At 39.0% G+C, this 27,740-nt stretch overlaps 1 protein-coding gene across 1 annotated transcript; it reads right to left on the bottom strand.

The window, feature by feature from the left end:
• Positions 1-181: 181 nt before the first annotated feature.
• LOC134672769 (frizzled-10-like) lies at positions 182-27,636 on the bottom strand. The gene is made up of 2 exons (XM_063530710.1): positions 27,159-27,636; positions 182-1,657 (listed from the first exon to the last, which is right to left on the bottom strand). The coding sequence occupies exons 1-2, from the start codon at positions 27,327-27,329 to the stop codon at positions 290-292; spliced, it is 1,539 nt and encodes a 512-aa protein (XP_063386780.1). The 5' UTR covers positions 27,330-27,636; the 3' UTR covers positions 182-289.
• Between the last annotated feature and the right edge of the window lie 104 nt (positions 27,637-27,740).

Below are 27,740 nucleotides of genomic sequence, written 5' to 3' on the forward strand. Positions count from 1 at the left end.
GTTAGGTGTGATGCTGTTTGTACTATAGGTACTTATGAGGATACTTGCACCAAGTAATTAACTATAAATTGAAAAGATCCGATGCGTGCAATTTTAGTTTTAAGGGGTTTTGTTAGTGAAATGTGAACTACTTATTGAATGTTCCGAAGTTACTCAGAAAGGGGATAAAGAAAACATAGCATTTGTATCAAAAATCAACAGTATAATATATATTTACATTATTTACAGTTTTACAATCGAGAGCGCCTTCACAGAAGGCATAATTAGGCACTTAACATTTCACACAGATTCATACTCTGGACACATGTAACGGTCTCTTATAGTAGGGGTGATGAGTTCTAAGAAGGGGTGGGGAGTAGCTAGGGGCTTTGCGAGGGGGGCAGAGCGCTTTCTTCCAGACAACTGCTGATTTCCTCGACCACGCCCACGCGCCTGCCGCTATGCCGCAAGCGAGCCACAGGCAGATAGAGAGGCCGTTTGATCCGACTGTTTCCTCTTGGTTCCCGGACTCTAGAGCCGCTAGTAAGGCTAGGCCGGACTGCGTTTCTCTTAAGCGAGATTCGTAGACTCTCACTGCCGTACCAGCAGCAGCTAAGACTAAATATAGTATTCCGCAGGCGGCCGCGCGAGCAGCAAGCCTTCCGACGCGCTTTGCGCCTCGCGAGTCTAAAGCTCTTCGCACCCTCATAATGCCTGGACACGCGCCGAAGGCAAGCGCGATCGATGTCACAAGCAACGCGCCTCTAGGCACCCCGATCAAAGCGGCAGCGGCCGCGTCTGATACAACACACGTCCCTGTCAGCTCGTCTGCTGTTACTCTTCTCAAGGCTAAAGCTGCCGCTGTCCACGCGCCGGCCCAGCCCCATGAAACTGCGTGGAGATACGCTGCGGCCCTCTCCAGAGCTTCTGTCGACCATTCGCTAGCGGCAGTTAGGTACCACGCGACGCAAGCGTTCGCGAACCAAGCATCAGCGGCGAGCGTGAAATAGTACGTTACAGAGAAGAACGCTACGCATGTAGTTGATGCTAAACCGTCGACGGCAAGTGTTGTTCCAGAGCATGATACTAGCTTAGCTCCCAGCCAGCCGCGCGCTACGTACGCTAAGGCTATAATGGCGTGGCACGCCGCCATCCAAACTACCGGTCTCTCCGGGTAGCGGTATCTCGACGGTTCCGCGCAGAACGTCAGCAACGCGAAAGAGGTCGATAATAATGAGAACCAAGCGAGCGTAGTCATCAGGATTTCAGCTGTTCGCTTGTCGCTTTGAGTGTACTGGGCTGGTTGTCCACACGCCGGCCAGCACTCTCCTGTGGGTGCTCTAGTGTGGGCCGGCGGGCAGCCGTGTTCGCGTAAATCTTGTTCGTGGAAAGGCCACCTTGGGGGCGGTGGTGGTTCTGGCTCCGATTCGCTGGCGTTAGGCGGCCGCATGCAGAGTCTCCTGTCCGCTCTGAGCGGGAAGGCAGTGCAGTCTAGGTTCAAGTTGGTGAGGGTCTTGAGTTGTTCCTTGCAGTCGTCGGCGACGGTCTCGCAGAGCGCGCGGCAGGCGCTGACGGAGCCGGAGACCTCCTTGGTGCAGAGTGGCACGAAGGCCGAGCACAGCAGGAAGCGCGCGTGCGGCGAGCAGCCGCTCGAGAGGATGCCGGCGAATGCGGTCATCTGAAACAAGGAGAAATCCATATTTAGCACTCGTACAATAAGTCTGTAAAATAGACTAACGACTATTAAGTTACGCCCTCAAACATTAAGAGTCACATCCAGGGTTTAAAATACTACGATTATAATAATGCTAATTGGGGACAAGAAACCTTCACTACAACTTTCACGTTTAAGTAAGTATCACATCAAGCTCCCATCTGTACTTATACATATTATAGAAATGTACCTACGTCTAGCTTAATTCCATTATGTAAGGCAATATATTCTATAGCCTCCCTTCTAACCACACTAATCAAATCATACTAACAGGAAACCTTTCGCTAACTCGTTCATCAGTTCCCAGGCCGAATCCGCAAAAACAACAAAGGCAAGGTCGCGTTTTTGCGGATGTCAGAATGAAAGGACTCGAACTGACGAGTTTACTTTTTGCAAAGGGTCGGAGTGACTTGTGTGACGGGTTTAGAAGCGGTGAATTTTGAGCGCTTTTGTCTTTGAAATCTTTGTGCTTAATTATGGCGAATAAAGTTAAACCTACCGTGTATGTATAGGTACCTTCTTACATGGTTTAAGGTAGCCTAACATGTCTTTAAATTTATTATATGAACGCCTGACAGATGAGCATCACAGGCAGGTTGTATAATTAGCAAGAAGTACATCATTATCTAATATTGGAGTACCTGTGATTTATGTTTGAAATTTTAACACAAGTTTTTATTGACGTTATTAACTTCTTACATCGGCTTTACGTCAGTGTGTTACACAACAAACATTTGGACGTGTATATATGTAAAAACATCAATGCATGATGCATGTCAGTAAAAAATGGAGAATCATTGCATGCCTGGAACGGCTGCAGGATTTTAACGGTTCGCCAGGCATTGTTAATAGTGGGCAAAAAGCTACGGAACCACCGCCCTTGGCTGCTGGCAATTATTAGGGATGCTTCTGTGGGAATGCACGCTTCGCTGGAGCAGATATTTGGGTTAGGCAAGCATGCAGCGAATGCTTTTGGGCTAAGATTTTGAATGATGTGAACGTCTGTTATATTATTTTACTAAAAGGTTATTTCAGAATAAATTTAAAATGAATCTACCTACTTGCGCGAGAATCGCAACCTGTATTAGTATCTAAATACCAGTGGCGGTGCGTCTAGATTGTTTGTAGGCAGGCCGTAGCTAAGTTGCCCTTACTTTTCTTCATAAGTTAAAAAAACATGGTCCAAGAGCCTGAATTTCAGACAAGCCGATGGGAATCGAGTTCTACGGACGCTCCGCCAATGCTAAATAGATACATTTTTTGTGAAATAACTGATAGGAACTAATTAGGTAGGTACTACTTTAAGAAACTGGAGACATACCTAGAGGTACCTAGCGTGCAATACGAAGAATATATGTAGAATAAAACTACTTACAACACCATTTTAAAAAGCAAGTTAACGTAAGCCGTTTGATGTACGGCAGTCATTCATATTCTAATCAAAGAGATCACTTGAGATAGGTACTTAGGTACGTACTTAGCAAAGAATAGATATAGAGCCAAATTTATTCATAAGTTTCATAACATCTCAAAAAAATCCCCATTCAAGTTATAATAACCTTCCTACTTCCAAAATCGCGATAAAATCAACAACACGGAAGCTCCGATAGATCACAATCTGTTAGAGATCATATCTATTGAATATCCGACTGTAGGTACTTAAAAAAGAAGTATCAAATCCCGTCTAATATTACATCAACCTTTTAAAGTTTTTTGTAAACTATCTTTTCTTATACTTTTAAAGAAGTTTTCAGATAATCCGGCCGTGTTATTCCATGAGATTAGCTGTGTAAGCGCGGTCTATAGAGGCAACCAATATAAATGGGTACTTGAGATTCGTCTAAGCATAATATGCTAGTTCACCAGGAGAGCTACAGCGAAATAGCGGAAGAGTGAATCTTAGAAATTTTGCTTTGCTTTAGGTGTTCTAATTCTCCAGATTGTTAGAAAATCAACTTTAATCAAAATGTCGACTTATTAGCATCGTCAGTAGGCACAGTCTGTGTCAGTAGGTACCTACCTTTTTTTTACATGGAAACTGAACTCAGCGCATCATATTTTCATCATCATCATCATAATCATCCGATGTATAAGAGCGATAGAGATGTTATTAAACTGGTTGGTCGTATTTCGATATTTGATTATTTCGCATTAGCTCTGTGAGCGACTGCAATGCATTGCTCATCCTATTACCGCGGCTCGCCGGTTTAGTTTTTACAAACACGGGACAAAGGCGGGCAAACAAACTGTTTGCGAGCCGAAGAGCCTTCCAATGTCGACGTCGGTCGCTAAGATGCCTCGATTAAGGAGCAGCTATAACTATAACTTTTAAGGTTCCGTCGCACAGGCGCGTTTTCCGAGCGGGGCGTGAGCGTTTTATATATAAAAGCGGCGCGCCCCGCTAACGCCCGCCCTTAAAACGCGCCTGTGTGACGAAGCCTTTATACTTCTCGTGTCGAATTATGGTCCTTAATGTCCTTATGACAGTCATTTTTATATGGGAGTAGCTGTCGCTTAAAATGTAGATTTTTTTGGAAGTCCGGTAAAAACATATTTCTTCAAATATTAGAGTTCCGTACCATAAGGAACTCTTATGGTGCGACTCTGAACTCTGTCCGTCTGTCGCATTGCTAAATATCTCGAGAACTACTTAAGCTATCGATTTGAAATTTGGAATAGGTAGATACTTATGAACAACGCTAACCCTAAAACACTAACATTAAAACATAACTTTAAACATAACATAAAATTAAAAGTGTTTTTTTATTAACTATGGTAAATGACAGATTAAAGGACATTCTTTACCAGTGTCTACAGTTCACAAGAATTTGGTACAAGGTATTAATTATTATGATTGAATTAAATAGCTCTGACTTTAACACATTTCTAGCTTTAACTTATAGGTAACAATTAAACGTAGTTGCGTCAGTAACAAGTGTATTTTAATTACTTAGGTATTTACGTAGCATTTTTTGTAACACAAGACCACATTGTACTGTACCGCTGAAGGCAGTTAAGCTGTAATCCGACACATGAAATAATAAACACGCGGTATTTTATAACACATGCATTCTTGGAAGGGACCTCGGTGCGAAATACCTAACAATTAAATTTACAACGTCTTAAATTCTCACATAGTTTAAATTAAAGTTTAATGTAGGTATATAAAATATCTATTAACGCTAGTTTTTATTAAGAACTGGCTATGCTCATGGGCTTAGCCAAAATATGGCAAGTTTCATAAAAATCGCTTCAGGAAATTAGCGAAGAAATAGTAGCCTTTCGCATATCAATGAAGGTGTAAAAATATTATAATGTGCCGCACTTGAAGCGGTCAGTCTAATCTACGAATCGTAGCGGCTAGGATCTAGCTAAACCATGTCGTTATACACCTAATCTTATTTCAAGCCAATCTAAATGAAAAAAGCCATTTCTGTTTAATGGAATATTAGACCACCATGAAACCATGTCAATGGTCACCGTTACCTTTGGAATGAAATCGTAAGGAATCTCTTCTCATTTATCAATTCGACATGGATTCTCGGTGACAGCTCCACTCTACTATACGCGCCAGACAGCTCATTTAATCTGTCTACCCCTTAACAAACGTTAGATCAAACATTCGCCCAAGTACTTTCGGATGTTTTCTATCACGCTCAAGGGTCTATTGATACACTAAACTTCATACCTTTACTCGAAAATAAACCTTGTTACTTTAAACAGTTAGTCTATTTTAGCTTTGTATTAAATTTGATCTTAATACAGAGTTTGTTTACATTATCTAATCCATTGAGGTTTAGAGCCGTATTTATTTGCTTGAATAAACATCTACACATGAGTGCCGGATCGTTGAAATGACGGGGCCAAAGAACTCTTTTAATAACCGGCCACCATTTGTATGGAACAAAAAGTTATTATTCATTTTCCGAAATCATTTCTGATATGTTCAGTTAACCGAATCGGCATTTAAAACATTTATTAATTGATGTGTTTTGCTCTGTAACTCAAGTAAAGACGTGTGCCATGCCATGTACAGTCGCCATCAGATATATCGGAGCGTCCGAGGTCCTCAAAAATATGTGAGCAGGCACTCTAACGCCTTGACATAGAGGCGTGTTCATATATTTCTGAGCATCTTGGCCGCTCCTATATATCTGATGGCGACTGTGCTGTGCAGTTACAGAAACTTTTCAGAAATATGGTCCTTATTTTTTAACGAGCGTAACTGCTTTTTAGCACTTTTTTAACAAGATTTAAATAGTTCACACAGTTTTAACAAATTCGCAGACAGTTTAGGTATTAATATTTTCAGATAGATTAACGCGTTCACTGCCAGGAGTGCCAGGGGGCGTGGCCTAGGAACAAACTTGTATGACGGCGGACGCACATGTGCTTCGTGGGCAGTGAATGTGTTATCATAGATTTATGAAATTAAAGCCTCGATCTGTCTACTTTTAGATGGACATCTAAAGCTTAACTCACCATTTGACATTCCATTCCAGTCATTCTATTATGAACCATAATTCTTATTGTAGAGAGGCGTTATTGCTTTAATTTAAGTAGGATGGCAAGGTAGCCGCTTTGGGTCTAACAGGTATTAGAACTGTCAAGCTTCTCTCGCAGCGAATTGTTGTCATGTTTTAGTCATCGAAACAAATCGTCACTTAAATTAAACCACAGAATAACTAATTGCTTCCTATGCAGTATCACAGAATAACTAATAGTTGGCAGTATACGGATATGATGGTCGTTCTTGTCTACGCGACAGTGTGATAAAACGGTGTCCGTCACTTTTTATCCCACGGTGTTAAAAAGTGACAGTTATTTTATCCCGTGGATAAAGATGGATTAAGTCACCCATAATACGCCGACTATTGGAAGGAGTTTTAAACAGGTGGACAGCCAACCGGCGCGTCCATTTTGGTCCAACATCAAAGCTATTCAGTTTCACTGTTTCAGACACTCAAAAGTGAAACAGACATTAAGTTGAAGTTACGTATAAACATTCATCAATCCGGCGTCAGCAACAAAGCACAAAGCAACGTGTGACAAAAAAATAATTACCGGAGCGGCCGAAAATAGCCGAGTGCGCCGGCGACGCTTTGATCTGAGCCAGCACGCAGGGCTGTCAACTAATACGTTTCGAAGAAATATTATAGGTAATCCAAATATTATTTTAAAGGAAAAAATGGCATTTTGGGAATATCGCTCGCAGACGTATCTGCTTGTTTAAAAATTGGTTTAGGTAATATTATTATGTGGATGATTATAGGGTTGGATGCCTTTTTGGCAGACTATCCAAATGAAGTTTCTTGGTGTTTATTTGAGACCAGCACGGCGAGGTTGATTGTGCTTTTATCGTCTAACTAAAGTATGATATATTTTAGCATCACTCTCGCATTTACATGCTTTTTGAAACGTGACAGTGACAGCCATGACGAATGATAAGTGTGAGTTTAGGCCTGAATCGGAAGCCCGTAAGTACTAAACACATCACAGCTTGTAACAAATTGTAACAATAACAAAAATTCCACTCGAACTATAAATAGGTACCATAAGTTAGTTACGTCTACTTATCACAGCAGTCTGTTTTCTATAAACTATACACTAAGAACTCTATTTACTATTTAATTCGATTTTTTTCCAGAAAGCTTGGCAAAGATCGTCGATTTCCACTTGACACTACACTTTCACAATTATCGGTTTACTTGTCTTGGACTAGGTTCTACGCAATCTAGGATCTCCAGGTTGATTCAAGAAAATTCATTAAAGTTTCCGGTATGAATGGGGTGCCAACCCTAACCGCCTTTGATGTTAAGGACAGTTGGTAACGGCGCAACCGATGCGCCGGAGTCGGACCGTGCGAGAATACTTTAATATCTCACATGCATGTCGTATCGCCTGTCGCGTGTCGCTAGTCGTGTCGACACGGCTTTATTGCCTTTGGGATTTTAGATGTTATGAAATTGATGCCTTGAACAGTTGAGGATAATTAAAATGGGTTCATTTTGAACCTTATAAGGAAGATGAAATTTTCAAATAGATTTCAGTATGTTGTTACTTTAGTCCAACATTTTTTAATCGGTTTAAAAAAATATTTATAAGATGATTGATTTCTTCTTATTTTTGTTATAAATTCTTTTATGACGTTAAATCTATTCCACACATTTTCCTTACTCAGCCTATCATATCAGGAAATATTTCTACTTATACTGCAAAACGTAATTCAAGACCAAAAAAAAAGTAAGACAATGTTGCCACTGCAATAATTTGTTTGTAAAATTGTAAATTCCTTTTGATAAATAATCACGCTAAGATAATTTATTCATTAGTAATTTTACTCCTACTATTTAAAAAAGTACTTTTATTTACTTATTTGTACATAAATACAAGACGCGATAGTAAAAAAGTGGCAACATTTCTTACTTTTTTTGGTCTTGAATTACGTTTTGCAGTTTAGTCACCTAATTCAACTTCAAGTGGAAAACATGAAGAAAACTCCATGGGATTTAGCCGAAGAGAAAGTAATAAAGAAATTATTAATCGCTCCAATTACATCTCATATCACAACTAATTAGAAATGTAGAGCGTCACTAATATAATAGAGCTCACGTTTTTGCGTAAAAACTATATTTCGTGGGAAAAATAAAACGTTTCACACAATACAATATTGTTTATAAAGATCTCATGTGACAGCACTACCTACGTATCATATTACGGATGTTATTATACAAATATTGCCATTTAATAGCTCCATACTGTAGGTACAATAGTGGGGTGTTGTATTGCTTGAAAACTCAAGGTAACACCAAATATTAAACATCTATACGTATATAGATACTTAATACTTAAATATTTAATTTAAATAAGCTACATGTTAAAAATGACAGACTTTTTATTCACATTTCAAGTAGTACAAGTCAGTAGCCGTATCACGATCATGACTAATTGACTATCATGAGTTAGCATTTGACATTTAATCTAGCGTCTGCGTAAACTTGATCGTACGAGTATTATCTCGATCGCACCAATACACAATTCGAGCGAAATGGACTGCGAGCCTGCGATGGACTGCACTGGCCGCGTAGCCAAAATGCCAATCGCTAACGCTTCGTAGCGATCGAAATGCATCTGTCACTGTCGCACTAATATGGAGGAGTGATAGAGAGACACAAAGCGATTCGATGGCGAAGCGATAGCGATTGTCATCTTGGCTAGGCCGCCTGCCCTCCTAACGATAAGTGCAATAACTAATTTTGAAATCTCAGTCGCTTGTGTGACATATTGTATGAGAACAAGGTATATTATTTAATGATAATTTAATATGAGTTATTGCACTTATTGTTAGGAGGGCAGTGCAGACCTACCGCGAACCACGTTCGACCTGTTGGATTCCTGTCACACTTACGTACAAATTAATAACAAGTGCGACGGAGAGGCATTACGTCGAACATGGTTCGCGGTAGGCCTTCTGGTTCATTCACGCAATCGTTATCGTAAACGTGAAGTGTCTACTCGTGGTAACCGTACATCACGGAACTGATTATTAATACACAACCAAACTGAAACCACTTAATTTCCATCAAAGAAACAGCGTTTTAGTTATATCCATATTATATCCATGACTCATAGACAAAAGATTAATCACACCAGCTTCAAAGCCAACCGCTTAATATTCAAGGCATTAAATTTAACTTTGTAACATGTTTAAATCTATTTACACATACTTTTAAATGTTTTGCATACTATGTTCTATTTATTTATAGTGCACTTACAGCGAGTATGGTAATCGTCATACTATCTAAATGAATAAGGACTTTAATAAGCTAGACATAAAGTTCAAAATGGAATGTGTAGATGGAATTGAGCCCACGTGTTAAACGACACGGCACTTCAAACGCACCGATATAGCGGATCAAAGTGACGGTGGGTTAATAATTAACGTTTGAAGATAAAAAAAGAACTCTATGATGTACGTGTGGGGCAGTCTTTATTAAATTTGGCTCTTAGTTGTTAAAAACCGGGCAAGTGCGAGTCGGACTCGCGCACGAAGGGTTCCGTACCACAATGCAAAAAAAGAAAAAAAAAGAAAAAAAGAACCGTCACCCATCCAAGTACTGACCAGTGACCACGCCCGACGTTGCTTAACTTTGTTCAAAAATCACGTTTGTTGTATGGGAGCCCCATTTAAATCTTTATTTTATTCTGTTTTTAGTATTTGTTGTTATAGGGGCATCAGAAATACATCATCTGTGATTTCAACTGTCTAGCTATCACGGCTCGTGAGATACAGCCTGGTGACAGACAGACGGACGGACGGACGGACGGACGGACGGACGGACGGACAGCGAAGTCTTAGTAATAGGGTCCCGTTATACCCTTTGGGTACGGAACCCTAAAAATTACGAAAGTATGGTACTAACTCAAGTGTCTTAGGGCCTTACCCCTTTAAAATGTATCAAATAGGTTACAAAATTCTCCAATTAGATTATTTTTACCCTAACAGAATTAAAGAACTGAATGCAATGCTTGTTTTAGTTTAAAAGACTGGCCGCGTAGCCAACCTGCCAATCGCTAACGCTCCGTAGCGATCGAAACGCAACTGTCACTGTCCCACTTATAAGGAAGAGTGATAGAGAGACACAAAGCGTTTCGCTATCGAAGCGATAGCGATTGTCACCTTGGCTAGGCCGGCTGGCTGGATAGGAATTATTGACCTTTTAGGTCAAGAGGAGGGTACATAATAAGAATAGGGTACACTTTTATATCTTCTGTTCTGAAATAATAGGATGACACAGACTGACAAACAGATGGGTGGAACCGAGTGACCTTTAGGTTTCGTTTCCTATATAAGAAACGAATGTATCAAAATATATATTCCTAAAATTATGTTTTCTTGGCATTGTACTAATTGATAAAAAATATATTCTCAGGCCAAAAATCTGAAAAATGAACTCTCACGTTTATTTCGGCCTTGTACTCTTTTAGCTCTGCGGTAAACAAATCTAGCCACATTTCTGTATACACTCGCGTATCGTATACAAACAGCGTATACTGTATATTGTATACAACGGGAAGTCTTCATTGGAGCGGGAGCCCTTTGATGTATAAATTGAACTAGGGCTGTCAAAAATATTAATTACGATGGAGTTTTAAACTACCTAAATGGCGTTGAAACAGATTTATTCGTGTTTAAATTTAATATGGTGAGTATATAGTTACAAAACGTAAGACATGTTAAACCCATAGTTGGTTTGTCTTGTTTTTCAGTGTAATTTTTGTTTGGCATTGATTTAAACCGTCTTTAAGTCGATAACCAAAAAGAGCTGGCTGTTACCTCGCACAACGTATCAGCATTGCGTTACAGCGAGGAAATGCCGCCAGCATCCTTGGTACAATGCCTCAAGGGCCTATTCTAGATTTAAGCTAGTAATTATTTTCGTTAAGTAGTATATATCTTGTATATAAAGAAATGACTATTGAATGTTACATTATAAAGTCCATTACAAACTATATTTTGTCGGTCGGTCTGTCATAGTCACATAAAATGTATTATAGTAAAGATACAATATTTAGGTAAATTAAATACCATAATATACTACAATATCGCTTTCTACACATACGTACGCACGTATCAGATACAAATCTGCAGATTGTTATTAGATGGTATTTAGACTATCTATGTGTGCTAATAATTCAGTGTGCGTAAGCGAGCGATTATGAGGATATTATATCTACTCGTATGTATTCATTTCAGTAGATTTACGGAGTCGAGTCGGGCGAGTCACAAACGTGCAAAGGATTGCTTACATCGGGATTGAACGTAGCATATACCTGCATATACAGGCTGACCAAAAAATAAGAGCATTCCCGTTGCCAAGGAGAATCTGAAATCTGAATTAAAATACAGATTGCCGGTGAGCCGGTGACATACGAGTATATACAGAATGGCTTAAAAATTAAAACTACACACACAAGGCCATCCTGTAAAGTCACAGTCGTATAATGAAATACATACGTAGCCTTTAAAAGACATGACTGGCGACAATCAAGCTCGTAAGATAGCCGTGTTGATAGCCATCGGCGAGCATCTGCCTATTAGCAGCCCTGCTCAAAGACGCCGCTAATGAAAACAGGCAGAGTATTTCGATCGCGTGAGCGCGCGGGTGGGTTTAATTCGCGAAAAACCAGCGTAAGGTGGCCTATTATAAATATTATTACAGACAGGCAAGTCGCAGTTCCAAAAACTTGGAAACATTTCTAAAGCCGACCACTGACTAACAGGCCGCCGGACGTTATCGGCCTGTCAGTTACAACAAAAATTTGACAGTTCCGAACAACTGACCGGCCGGCCGATATCGTCCGGCGGACTGTTTAGTCAGTGGTCGGCTTAACTCTGGTAGATTTCATAAGAAACAAAGGAAGTAATATTCATTTTAGAAATGGAAATTTTCAAACCCTAAAGAAATGTGAAAAGTCTCCGTAAATTATCCACCGGAATATTTCGCTAAATTAACTTTTTGAAACCATTGCTGATTTGTTGCAGGATTGTTCTGATCTTCGGAAAATTTAAACTAAGCATACTCGATGCATATGTAGGTACTCGGGAAAATCGGGAAAGGAAATTTTGCCTCAGCTTAGCCTTTTAGACTTATTTAGTTTTTTGCTACTAAGTACCTTGTTGCGATTGGAATTACACACCAGAAGTTGCGCGGATGCGCGGGCGCGGGTTATTTTGCTCTGGGCGCGTTTATTTTGCTAGCCAATGTTAGAGCCCATAAAGCAAATCTCCAGATTCTCAACGGTCACTTACCCTGTTCTAAATTAGGTGAATTATTAGACAGTTTTCTTTTAAAACTTCTAAAAGTTCTTCTTACAAGAAACTTGCAAAAAAACCTTTAGCTGTCAGACAAATCATATTACCAATGTTAACACAGAGACAGAAGTGTGCACAGCCGCCATCCAGATATATCGGAGCGTCCGAGGTGCTCAAAAATATCTGTACATGCATTTTAACGTCTTAGATAATAAATGACCTACACATAATCGTGTAATTTTAAACTGAACTTTTCAAATAGACTTCAAATACGTTTAAATAACCATGGGGAGTTAATACGAGCATATTTACTTAACTCTTGCGAAGTCTGTCAATATGTGAGCACCATCAAACAAGTTAAGGTCGGCAAACAGTCATGTGCGCGCAATTTCGTGTGTTGACATAGCTTAGGCACTGGTCCCACCGCGAGCTAGTAAGCTATAAGCTATCGGCTATAAACACGAACAAAAGATAAGCACTCCCGTGTAAATAAAAGAGACACGGCGATATTTATAGTTACTCGCCCAGCGGTGAGCTATAAATATCGCCGTGTCTCTTTTATTTACACGGGAGTGCTTATCTTTTGTTCGTGTTTATAGCCGATAGCTCATAGCTTACTAGCTCGTGGTGGGGCCAGTGCCTTAGGCAAATTTACCTTCGAATATTAGATGCGGCACGAGTGTGTGAAGAATACAAAATAATATATGTTTGTTTGTCAAGTAGATGAGGGACAAACGTGCAGTTTTATGACGCACGAAATGTGCACGATGTGTGCACTGTGCATGTGTGTGTATGTGGACGAAAAACGGATCCTGTTCTGTAAGGGATAAGTTCGCCTTTGTACTAATGACGAATGTTATTTTTCCTGTTTTGTTTTGTTTTTTGTACAATAAAGTGTTTTACTACTACTACTACTAAAATGTATTACAAAATTCGTTCGGTACGGAGCGTAAACGATTGGCATGGTGGCTACGCACCCAGACAAGAGAATAAAACAGAAAAGATAGGCGGTTTACAGTCAGTCAGTCGTCAGTCAGTGTATGTGTCTGTCTGACCAACATTGGTAGGTACAGTCAAGCTTAATACGCTGACATAAGAGCTACGGGACATATTTTCGAGTATGATGTGTGTACATGTGTGTATATTTTTATTGACTGTACATTTACAATTATCTATTGTGGTAAAGACCTCGGCCGCGGACCTTGACGACCATTGGGCTTGGTACAAGGCCAATATTCAATAACGAACCTAATTACGACTGCAACATATCGCCACACATCCATTTAACTGTCATCCAGTTCCGACCAGAATAAATGAAGAATAAATACGACTCGCTTTATACACTGCCCACGTAAGTTACATTCAGGTCTTAAAAATACGATATCAATCTAAACGTTCCCCGCTTAAAGTGACATATCATTTCCAACTGCAGCTGCAATACTGTTCATTTTACTATGGAAACGCGTCGCTGTCATTGTCAATTTCCATAGTAAAATGAACAGTATTGCAGTTGCAGTTGGAAATGGAATGTCACTCTTACGCTCATTGATTGGTTTAATGGTTTTATAATATTAATGACATCTGAATACGCCTCGAAGTCAAGCGGATATGTTGACAGAACAATTCGAGTTATAGTTTTCGTGAGATTTGTTTGAGAAATATTTTTGTTTACAATCTTCGCGAAAGCGTTATTTTTTTTTATTGGTTATGATTTATGAGAATTATGAGTTAGTGGAGTGTGAAAGAGCCACAAATATTCATAGAATTTAATATTGCGAATACATGTATATAATAGTATTCGGTCTGCAGTTTCCCAACTCGTGACATAAAATAAGTCATACCAGGTAAGCTAGAGAAATTGCCATTATAGGACAATTGCAACTATGGGGCAAATGCAACTATTCTAAAGATACAAATAGTCTACAGATAGAGCCACTTGTATTCATGGCACACTGTCGCTTAGTCATAAAAGAGATTTCATCCATGGATTAAGTGGCTCTAGCCTCACTTTCTGGCTGGCTGGTCTTAGTCACCTAGTTTTAAACTTAAACCTAGATATATCTTTGCCAATTTTAAAGAAAAGCTGACAGTCGTCAAAAATGTAAACATTAACTTGCAATTGAAGTAAACTCATGCCTCTAAAGGCAATGGCGCGGGTAATTGACAACTGAACGAGGCGGCTGTCCCGCGTCAGGTATAAACAGTTTTTAATGGTTATTTATGTGCGCACGCGGCGAATTAATAGCAATTATTCTTTAAAGGGCATAAGTGAGTGTAATCAGAAAGACGCATGTGACTTTTTGAACGGAAAATTCCGTTTAAATGCGTACGTGCGTCTGCGCGGCGCGTTTGTTGAAGGCTGCATTCATATGGAAACTGTGTATGAGCTATAAAACTAAGTATGTCTGTAGTTTATAGTAGGCAATGTTGTAGTTACAATGAGTAGCGCGGTTTCATGGAAATGATCGTAAGTTTTTAGGGTTCCGTGCAAAAGTTTGCTCACGGAACACTTATGGGATCACTTTTTTATAAGGATAAGCTTAATCCGCTGCGTTGACAGCAAACTAATTATGTTTAATGTTCCTTAGCTAAACCCTCATCATCCATGTCAAAACCTGATACCTGCCGGCGTATTATTGATAACTTTATCCATCTTTATCCACGTGATAAAATAACTGTCGCTTTTTAACACCGTGGGATAGAAAGTGACGGACACAGTTTTATCCCGCTGTCACGTAGACAAGAACGACCATCATATCCGTACTGAAGGGCATAATACCATAGACTTACTCCATTACATCATGGATAGACTGCCCTAGTTGTAGTGATTTTTATTCTATCCGATTTCCTTCCTCACTATCAAACCATGAATTCAACTTTCAAGTTTTAAAGATAAAACTGGAAATGTTTCGACGTGAAAGCACATTTCTGTCAAAACGCATTTTAAAAGCAATTCCACTCATTTTGGTAAACTGTTAATGTATTCAGCGTCCTGTTTAATTAGCATTAATTCGGTGCGCACACTTAACATTCCTTGGCTGAGGCTTATCAGGGCCGATAAGGAGGCGCCGGGCCTTCCGCCCGGTCCCACACTCTTTTTGTACTGAAGAGCTATAATTAATAACTGAACCGTTAAATTCGTCTGTTTCATAGGAATATTAGGGCTCTTTTCAGTAAGGTAAATGCAACTAAAGGGGTTATAGCGACTATTTTAATGTTTCTTTTTAAACCACGTGAAAATCAAGACCTTTCGTCATCTAGCTGGTGATAAAAGCCTGCTAAGCTACTTGGAAATAACACGTAACATATAGAGGTCGTTCCGATCAATCGCGTTCGAGAAATTCGAAATAGACGCAATAACCCTATAGTTGAAGTTATCCCGATTGATCTTAATAGAGTCAGTCTACAGCCCGTCAAAGTTCCGTTCCGTACCAAATTGGCAAGCGGCAGTGTCGAAGGTCCAACATAAACAATTTAAACAAACATAGACGATCTCTACGCTAACTTTAAAATAAAAGTACTATATTTAAAAAGGTACTAGTACCTACTCGTATAGTGTGAATGTAAAGTTCTGTATATGAATTCATATCGACCCATAACATAAAGGAAATATTCTTAAAATCTTCACTAACTCCTGTTAGTAAAACAGCAAGCACGTAGTTACAAGTGGCACGAATTGTAAGTACCTTTAAGCAGTTGATTCCTAAAGGCACTTTGTAGGATTGGCAACGAGGCTAATGGCAACTAGTGCCCATTTACGAACCTTTTTAGCACTGACATAAGAAGTGTACTAATCTTCTAAGCACTCTACTGACAACCACAAGACATTCCCGGCCACCATGAAACCATGTAAAGATGATGATGAAGGGAATATTTTACCATTTAGTTATTTAAAATAGTCCCCAGTAGCTGCGGAGCGTTGCCATATTAAGGAATCGGTTTTCCACCCTTATTTCTTGGATAAAAAACAAAAAAGTGTCGGTCACTGGTGCCTGTCTGTCATTGGTGCCACTGCCAATATATCCCTTTTTGTTAAGCTATCTTTTTCTGCCAAAAATGTGCCGCTCACGCATCGCGAAACCCGTTGTCTAAACAGCATCGTCTGCAGTAGACGCAAAGGCCTGTGATGATCAGAGAATGGTACTTAGGTAGATACTTTTGACGCACAGTTACGATACTTCTGATGCTGACCGTACTTCTGTTTAAAGACGAAATACCTACCTAATGTATACTACGCTATTGGCTACACGTATTCCTCTTTCGCCGCTTGCGCAACTCCAGCTGCGTCATTTCCCTCAACTGATTTACGCCAACACCGATTGCCGGCGAACAACCCACATTTTTCAAAACAAAACAACGTATCAAATACAAATTCTATTTTAAACCGTATACCTATCAGTTTAAGATCGAATTTAGTATACGTGTTTTGTAAAGTTAGGTTGTTTTCGTGCGCGCACGCACGCGTTTACGATAGCGTTTATAGATCACTAATCAAGAGTCTGGGCGGCGAATTGGGCAGTTTAATTGTCAATCCGACGTTTGTATGTCTGAAATGTTCCTACTGGCGAATGGAGATATCCATCAATGTAGAAGAAATGCAGATTAGGTTAAATTCTTATTTAATTCAAAAGATTCCTACAATCTTTGTACAAAGATTGTCAAAGATAGGTACAAAGATTTTCAAAGATAAGCAATATCATTAGGAATGTATTACGCAGATTTAGATTATAATCTAGAAATGAAATGAAATGAAAATATTTATTGAAATGAAATGAAATGAAAGGCAACTATTGGATTGACCCATAGATATCTTAAAACTAACATACATATTATTACAAAATATATCTTAAAACTAAAACACAATTGCGGCGGCTAGAGAGAGACCTATTATTAGTTACATTACACGATATTTATGTGTGTATTACCTAACTATAACTATAAGAAGGGAACATTTAAACATTTCTCCAAGAGATCTCTTTATTACATTACATTAAGTACTAGAAAAAACTACACAGCATCAATCAAACTCGTCGAAAGATGAAGGCCATTGTACCTACCTACCTATTTAGCCAATTATATTGGTATGATACTGCTATATCACCAACATCATAGCACTATACAATTTCTTTATACGTCCATATCTAATTACAGCCAGATAGTCTTACGAAACCTTTCAAAGCGTTTCCGTGCTCAGGTATTAATACCCCTCGATTATTATTATAAATTAAATGCGCTACAATCAGTCCCACTTCCCTTTGCCGCGCCGCTGCGTCCAATCGCATCATTACACCAACATAACTGTATAAATATCAAAGGAAAACCGCCTCTACTACCAAGAGGTTAATACTCTTTAAACTGCAAGATTATCTTGGCTTTTAACTCCGAATCCCATCATTTTACAAAGATAAACTTGCGTAAAACAATCGAAAAACAGCTTTAAGCTGTTCACGCAGAAGCTGTTTCCGAAGAAGTAATAAGTTGGTTGTGAGCTTCTATCAGAGATCGGTCACGAGAGTCCGATTATTATCAATTAGGTTCGCTCTCTGCCGCGACCGGTTCGGGAGATCTACAAAAGATAGGGCTGGATATTACCAACATAATGGCAACACCGATTTGTCACGGTGAGGTTTTTGTGATGGCTGGCAATCCTGCGGCCGTATCCAATCCAAGAAGTCTCAATGACAGCCTGGGATACGATAGTATAAATATACATGTATTTTGTAACAAAGCGATGGTTCTACCAGCTAAAGTTTTGTGTTCAGAGCTTTTGTGGGATTATAGCATCTTCAGGATAGGACTTCGCTATCTCATGTATTTGCCGACGGTCGATTTTTAAAACGCCCGAAATAAGGTAAATATCGGCTAGACCTCTGATATGGAGAGGTTGAAAGTAGGTCTCAGCATTAGTCATGGGAAGACCGAATCCTTCCATTGAAGCATATCAGAAATAGTCTTGCCAAACGACATAACAAGGGAATGTCATCAAAAATTACAAAATTCGCCGAATGCCAAATGGAATCGCAGTGACTTAAATTGAATCGAATACTATCTGCGGTTGAATGCACGCCTAGATCTAAAGAGCCAAACCGTTAGCTAACATCAAGAGCCCGTAACATCTCTAATGTCTGTTCTTTAGCACTCAGTACGTCTAAGCTGGAACTAGTTTCACTGTAGCCGTATATGGAGTTCGCTGTCGGCCGCGAAATTTTGAGAAACCACGTTAAATGGACGTTAACCTGGGGACTTTAAATATGTTGTGTTTGTCACATGTCTGTGAAGAAACCTGTAAAGTTTCTAAAAACTTGAATAAGCGTCTTTAACTAAAGAATGTCTCGTTTCTAGAGATCTTTTGTTTAATTTTGGTTCATCTTTCCCATTACTCCCACGTAAACCACACTTACAATTATCACAAACTGTATACATTGTGTGATAATTTGTAACTTTTAAGGGCTAATAGAATTAGGCGAATGACGGAAGGCCTACAACATAGATTCTATTCTCCAATCGCAGGCAAAATTTTCTTTTAGTGAAACTACTATCTCAAGAAGTCATAGAAAATTGTAAAGCTTTCGTCATGTCAACTTAAATTCAAATGTGTCCAGGCTTGAAGCTTAGGTGGGTGAGACTACGATTACTACGAACTATAGGTAATACAGTATTAAAGCAATACGTAATCTTCATAAACTTTTAGTAGGTACTTTTAATGTTCTTAATCTCATAACGGTTACAGCATAACTCGACTTCGTAATTCCACATTTGGGCTATAAAATGATTTACCGCCGTGCGTGTCGGTTCGGGAATCGAACCCATCTAATTGGGCTGCATTCCTCACCTCCCACCCTTCACACATTGAAGCTCAACTTGTTCACTTTCACAATTAAATTTGAACTTAGTAATTAAAGAGATATGGTTCAAAGTCGTTAAGTGTCAATGAGTGAGATGTGTCAGTTTGGAGTTAGATTATTTTACAAGGGTATTCCGATTCCTTAGCGCGGGTAAGTAGACGGTTACGGTTACGGAAGGGTACCAGACCAGTATACGCCTATACGTGAACTCTCTCTCTACTGTAAATCCATAGGTCTAACTTAGTACATGGACAATATATAAGAAAACTAGCTCGTTGTCACCTAGTTCAAAACTAGCAAAAACTGCGTCCTCGAAATGAAAAAAAAACTTAGGGGTGGACTTGAGCTGTAACTAAAGGTTACAACTCAGTGTTAGCTATATTACTTTCATGCGAAAAATGCATTACATGTCTTAACATGTAATGCATGTCTTAACATGTAATGCATTTTTAATTTTTTACCATTAGGTAACAAAAATTTCTAAATTATAACGCGACCAACCAAGCATGATTTAAATTATTGTCTATAGTTACAGATCTAGTTTCATTAAATTTAAGCATGAGGCGAGAGCTCTGTAATCTACAGGAATTAGGAATAACAGGCCAGGCCAGAATTCTTAGGACGGGATGACCATGCCATTTCGTTTATAATGGAGGTAGGACGGGGAATGAGGCCAGGACCCCTATTCGACAAGCGACGTTTGACGTATCGTGTTGATCTCTCGTTGATGTGGGAAAAATCATAAGTTCTCGAATACGTACAATGTCAAATTTGACATTAACAATCCACAGTTAGGGTGACAAGCAAAACAAACCGAACCACCCTTAGTTTAGAGTTGAGTTTTGGTTGTACCAAATGATATTATCCACCGTTGATGGAATCAACACTTAGGACCCCTATTCGACAAGCGACGTTTGACGTATCGTGTTGATATCCCGTTGATGTGGGAAAAATCATAAGTTCTCGAATACGTACAATGTCAAAATTTGACATGAACAATCCACAGTTAGGGTGACAAGCAAACTAAACCGAACCATCCTTAGTTTAGAGTGGAGTTTTGGTTGTACCAAATGATATTATCCACCGTTGATGGAATCATAACTCAGTATGCGATAAAATCAACTGTTGATTTGATGTGGATGCGAAATCTGACAGTTGTACGTGTCGAATTTGGCCCCAGTTTGCAATAAAATCAACTGTTGATTTGGCGTGGATGCGAAATCTGACAGTTGTACATGTCGAATTTGGCCCCAGTGGAGATGTGTTAGATTTGCCAGAGAACTGACAAGGATCGAGTAATGTCTGAATAAAATGTAACATATTATATTCTATTCATGTCCTGTATTCTATCTATATATGTTCGTTGACCGGTCTAGATTAGCGGTACCTACCTTTATTAGAAACGTATGAATCGTATGATGTTAGTTAGTTTTACTGTAGACATTGTGCCTATTTTGCGTGAAAACGAGGTACCTACTTACGCTCTACTCTAACCAGCTCCTCCACGAAACTTAGCAAGGTTTCCATGTTGCTAACTCCATCATAAATAGTCGGGATGTCATGAATTGTTCTTAAAACAAATCGAATCGAGCTTAAGTATTATGTAAGTCCACTTACGCGTACATACTACCATAATAGTCAGTGGCGTAGCTAGGGGGGGGCGGCGGGGGCGGTCCGCCCCGGGTGTCACCCATTTAGGGGTGACACCCGACCGTGAACATCAGTAGTGCCACCTATAAAGATTCGTAAAATCATGTAAAATGAAACATAAATTACAATTACTCTTTTACAATTTTGATTGAATTTGTTTGAATTCTATTTTACAATTTTGATTGAATTTTGGGGTGACACCCACAATTTCCGCACCGGGTGCCACCCATGCTAGCTACGCCACTGATAATAGTTATCTATCAACAATTCAACATTTGTCTGATTATAGCTGTCTTCAAAACTTCATTAATCATTGTTATTAAGGAACTCATTGACATCATAAAAACAAAAGCCGATCGCCAAATTCGATCCCGCAATCGATTAAAACAAAACATAATTAATATTCGCTCGATTAGTCGATTCACAATTAAAAATGCAAATGCAAACTATCAGTCCCACAACGTATTATACTCCATTCATATCAATGCAATATAAATCTTAATACAGTTCATTTAAGTCTAAATTACTGTAAGTTACATGTCATTAGGAACTGCGAACCACTTTAAATGTACACATGGATCAAGCGAAAATGGTATTTATGTGTAGGTATTAAGATGTTATCTGGTAGATGTAGATAAGTTGGCCGGTAGATCGCGATCGCATCGATGCATCGGGTCGATGGACGCGCATGGCAATAAAACAAAATGTGGCCACAGTACACAGATTTTAGATGATTACAATTCTTCTTCTACACCACAGTTGGAGATTGGCTAGACAGAAACGGGCAGAGAAAAATGACGGTCTGGCGTATCTGAGGTATTCGTACTTTTTTATTAAGTCAGATAGGTTTCATACTATGTACTATGAAACTGATTCATTAAAAATTACAGAAAATATGAAACAACTACAACTGGGAGTTGAACAGGCCTATTCTTCTTGCCTTACGTAATTTTTAAGGCATTAATTTAATATTGTTTAATGTTTGTTTTAAAACTTTTTAAGTTCAGGTCAATTGATCAATTGTGTAAATATTAATTTAACAAATCGCAATCGAATGCTAAAGGGGCCCACTGATTACCAGTCCGCCGGACGATATCGGCGTGTCAGTTAAACGCAAAATTTGACAGTTCCGAACAACGGACAGGCTGATATCGTTCGGTGAACTGCTAATCTGTGGGCCCCTTTATTCTATAGTCCTACTACTGTGGTGTGAAGTTGAAAAAGGCCAATTAAATGTTAATTAAAGATTAAAACACAAGTTAAAAACCAGCGATGTAATGTAACGTAAATTACCAGGTATTTTTGCACACGCATACTGTTCGCAAAACGGCCACTGCGACCGCACAAGCGCAGGCGCATCGTGCGGTAATCGCACCGCTTTGATCTTGCCGCCTCCCCCCACCCCGCTACTCTCCCCCCACTTTATGGCATCTAATTGTGGCAGTTAACGGCGCAATTACAATGCAATTAGAGAACTTCTCGCATACTGCGGCGTCCGTATGATATGTACATACCTGTACGTGTACGTACATAGTAAAAACTTGTATTGTTTCTTTGTTTAATCGGCGTCGTAATTATTTGTAATTAATTGAAAAAAGCTCTTGTCAAGGCTGACGTACGAACTAAAGTACTTTAAAGGCAGCTGGTACTGTCGCGAGCGAAAGTATTGTTTTGATATAAATATTTAAATAATATTATTTTAATATTTCATATTAAAATTTACATAATAAGACGAGTATCTTGTCAAAAGGGCTTATTTTTGTAAGGATTTCTTAGAGAAATAAGCCTTTTTGAAAATACACTCCTCATATCATAAGCAAAAACTTGTGGTACACACCACACACCTTGACATGTTGTCCCCAAGATCATATGATATGCACCAATATGACGTGTAATGAGTACCGTTAGCCCTACAATTTAGGCGTGACTTGTCATAAAGAAGAAAGAAGCTTTTTCATGCCTCGATACCTGCCGACCGCATCCTACGGCATAAGATTATTAAAGTTTAAAAGTCGGCATGAAAGATGGCGCTTGCGCCGCGGGCGCGGCCGGCGGAACTCACAAATTGCCCCTCCTAATTACCCCAGGTAGGCGGTCGCACAAAGTCGAACGTTTTTTATTCCAAGTGCTAAGTTATTCAAAGATGTGGCTATAAATTTATAGCGACGTTTCATCGTAAATCTAGATTTATGAAAGTTTTTGAGCAATAAAATTATGACAGAAGAAAATAATCAAAGAATGACCGATTGATGCATTGTAGTGTCTTAAGGAATTGAAGGCATTTTTTTGAAGTGAGGTATCAGTTAATCGAAAAAAAAACTAAGATCCCCAGAACAACTTACGCGTATCGAATTGACAATGCCATGACAATTTCATTTAGTTCACCAACATCGTTCAACAATACAACGCACGGCGCAGGCACTCGGAACAAATCAACATTTCCGTGATGAAAATTACCGTAAAGCTGCTGCAACCCAACAATAGGACAGAGATTACCCTCCACGATGACTTCGAGCATGACTTAACAAAGCTAAAAACTTTCATCCGAAACACCGGGCCCTATTATGGCCGCTGTATAATCCCCATACCTGCGCTAATGATAGGGTGCTTCAAAGAATACGGACTTCTCAATAACACCTCAGATGTACCCGGGCCCACAAAAACCGGGCAATTTTGACACAATGCTCAAAGATGCCGACAATTGGGGAAATGGGTTATCAAGTCTTATCTCGTTGCGTTGGAGTTTATTATTTAATGCCCAAGTTTACGACGGACGTGATAAGTCTAGAAATACTTTTTTGAAACATTCAATAAAGGTCAACAATAATTGCTGCAACTGCGGGGAATGAGGTGAAATTCAAGGTGATGCCGAGGAATTCTTTCTTTAAAGCCGACTTTACACTTGATGCGATCGCCTCAGGAAACGGAGAGATAGGCCGCTTATTTGACCGGTTTTTTATAACTAAATAACTCACATTCTGACACTTTAGCGCTGGGATATTCTCGAACAGCCGAGTTCTGTTAGCCAATTGGTAGAGTGGTGCTAATGGCGCTCAGGTGTGGGTGTCCTGGCACTTGCCACTGCCACTAAGAGGAGCTAAAAGCCGGCCTTTGTCGGCCTTGCATCGTATTTGCTCGGGATTTAGATCATATGTCTCGCAATATCCGGAAAGTTAAGTCAGTTTTGTAGATCGTAAATATTTAAGTACTTACACTATCTAAATATCCATAATAGTAAACACAGAGTTCTCCAAAATCATTGAACCCGTTAAGTTATGCTGAACAGTAAAGTTAAATTTATAGCCTGAGTACTAAAACCAAATTAAACCAGTGTAATCGCAATGAAAGTCTAAAAGCTATAAAAAAGGAATGTACTTTTAAATGTCAAGTAAAAGAGTGGTGTCCATGCGAGACTTTAATTAAGAAATACCATTAAGCGATACAGAAAATTTATCTGTCCATGAATTGGGTTCGATTGCCCAATCTAGAGGTGAACGCCCGCGCAGTGACGATGCAGCAAAATCAGATGAAACTTTTCGTGAATGGACCATCCCACTAGAACAAATGGACCCGATGCTACGCCCGATAAGGCCCGTTTGGAGGACTCTGTACCACTTTTATTCTTCTCTAATTCTACAACATTGAACCCAAGGCAGATTGTATTGCAGTCTACTTTGAACTAACAAGATCAAGATACATTTTTACTGTTCTAAGTCGTGTTTGAAGATGAAAATATGATTTAAAAACGTGAGTCAGATTAAGTTTTACTGTAAAAATATGACCCCGTTTCTCAAAAGTAGACGGAGACTATCACAATAGACATCACACATAATCAGATGGTGATAACAAAATAACTTCATTAAGTAATTAGAAACGTATAAACAAACGTCACCGTGGAATGAATCGATGTTTACGTGTACAGCGAAATTCATATAAGTGAAGTAATCGGAGATACGCGTAAAAGCGATGCCGACGATAGAGCGGCATTAACCGATACACATCGGCACTTAAGGCAAGATAGCCGCGATTCGATAAGGGATATAAATAAAAATAAATGCCTGCTCCGCGTTATTGGGCTGTAAAGATACCGCTATCGCGATAGTTGTATCAAAGCGTCCGCGTGTTTATTGATTTAATGCAGCTCAGAATAATCCAAATGAATTTGCAACATGAGCGTTTTAATGGATTTTGCTTGTTACAGAAGCCATTAATCAGACTGAAAGCGGCCGTAAGTGCTGATCATGTTTTTGATCTATTTCTTTACTAATCGGTGCTTTTAACAGTGTATTTGTGAGTGGAAAGGTAAACAACGTATCTCATGTAATTTGTAACCTCTGCGAAAGAACTTCTTCAAAGACATGCAAAATCGAATCCAGTTGTTTTAAACATTGTTGCATCCAAGGAAATCTATTAATAAATAGATACTAAAACAAAAATGCATAATGGAATCGAATTGAATTTATAAAAATCGGTATTTTTCTCTTCTCTCTAGCATTTTCTCGATGTTAAATTCCTTTTCCTCGAAACATACCTTATTGGCATTAGGTATCTCGATCATGTCGCTTAGCAAATATGAGCTGTACAAAAAGGCCTCGATCGGCGCGTTTGATGTGAGATACCTTATCAGCTATCACACACGTCGCCGTACCTCGTTTATTGTCACGTGTACGTTTTTTCAAAGTCACTTTATTGGCCTTTTAAGGTTACTCTCAAGAGTTAGGTAAACAAAACGAGTTGATTCTAATCTACATTTCAAACGGGTAAGCTTTCATTAGTTGTTTTTATAAACAAACACATTTTCCTTAAACTTTGAATGATGTAATAAAAACAAATGCATTTATTTATATGGCGAAAAATAGAAAATAACTTAACAATAGTTTCTTAATGACTTTTAAGTGTAACAGAACTTAATCATGACATTCATGACTGAACTGAACTGCTAAAAATCTAATAAGAATGCCCAAAAAACGATAACAGGTGATTCACATCACTCTATCACAAAACAAGAACGAAACAGAAGCCAAAGTCAACAGACTCCCCCCGGTTACGCTATCTCTATACTCGTGCTAATAAAAATATCTAATCATTGTTTAGTTTTGGTAAACATCACTCTGCGGTATTTTGGTTTGTAATGCTACCTACACTACACAGCTAAAGTTATGTTTTTGTTTTCAACTCATTGTTGTAGGTACCGAGTTTCATAAAAATACTTACGTAAAATGAGTACACTACTACTACCTATGTCTACCTACTCACATGTACTTACCTATACCTATGTACCTATACTAGGAGGACCGAGAAAGACCAAATGCCACTTTTTACTAAAATAATCACCAGTTCTTGTTTGATAAACAGGCTACCATAAAAAACCTTTCATCGGATAACCAGTAAAGTATAACTCTATTCTACAGCTTTTTTGCTCCATCCCCTACTCCCTATAACTTTTATAATGTGTTCACAAGGGATTCATTACATACAGGCCATAAAATCTATTCCATAATCAACTATAAATCAAATCCCCCTTGTAAAAGGGCAAGAGTAACATAATACGCTTTCCCCTAAACTTTAATATCGATTGTCATGTTACCCCTACTTATTAAAACGAGTACTTATGTTTTTAAAAATGGTGGTGTATGGTACCTTGGTAAGCATATTTGTAGTGTGACCATTATGACAAAGATTTGATAAAATCATGCCTACCTACCTACTTTCTAAAACTTTGACTTAAAGTATTAAACTTAAAACTTGTGCGCTTGATTGTACCTCCCTGGCGAAAGTGGCGAAACGTCAGTTGTTGACATTTTACAGGACACAATTTTTAATTCAATTTAAGCATGTTTTAAGTAACTGTCATTTCTTTGTATTGTATTAGAACTTGCTTATAAATGGCATTGCATTGAATGTTTGTTCGATTTTCAAATTAACAGTTATCGTAGGTAGGTGTACGTACATAATTAGAATCTGATACCTACCTACAAACAAACATGTTTTATATAGGAATTTTCAGACATTTGTAACTTTATGGCCGCAATACTAACATGTTTTACACATATTTTACAAATTACTATTATTTCAAGACTGAAATCATCAAATTATTTTCAAAAGAAAATGATTTCGTATTTCGTTAATTAAAAAGATATATGTAAATCCTTACCGCTTCCTCTGCTTCCTTCTGATCCCGATGCCCCATGAGGTTGGGCATGGCTGTCCAGTTGTACCCCAGATCCTGACACAACGGCAGCTTGATCCTCTCGCACCTCCCGCCTTCCTCCTCCTGGCCCGCCACCAGAGCGGCCAAAAACAACACGCTAACAATCCGAGACATGTTCAACACAGCTAAATATCACAACACAACAACAATTGTCATATTAAAACAGTTTAAAACTTTGTTTATATTCAAACTTCACTCGTAAACATTTTCTTCTGTTTTATTATGCACGGACACAAGCGCGCTCCACAACGGCTTGCACCGGACTGATTTGAAATTCGTAATTCGAACTCGGCGCCGCGGCGTTCAATCAAAGGCAAAGGAACGAAACCGGTCTGCCGCTACGTTCAGAAACATGCATATGTTCCGATAAAAGGCCTGTCTGAAGTGAACGCATGAACAGGGCATTAAGAAAAGAAAAAAAAAACTAATTCGTGTACGGCTCACTGCAATCGGTGGTAGTAATTTACGCTCTCTCTTTCACTCTAAGGGCTTTGAGTAGAATGGAAGGATAATATGGAATTAAGT

Source organism: Cydia fagiglandana, chromosome 17, assembly GCF_963556715.1.
Source record: "Cydia fagiglandana chromosome 17, ilCydFagi1.1, whole genome shotgun sequence".
Classification (NCBI taxonomy): Eukaryota; Metazoa; Arthropoda; class Insecta; order Lepidoptera; family Tortricidae; genus Cydia; species Cydia fagiglandana.

Coding starts and splice junctions, on each gene's coding strand:
- LOC134672769 (XM_063530710.1), bottom strand. CDS start 27,329: ATGTCTCGGATTGTTAGCGTGTTGTTTTTGGCCGCTCTGGTGGCGGGC. Junction 1,658..27,158: donor AGAAGGAAGCAGAGGAAGCG/GTAAGGATTTAC, acceptor TCCTTGTTTCAG/ATGACCGCATTCGCCGGCAT.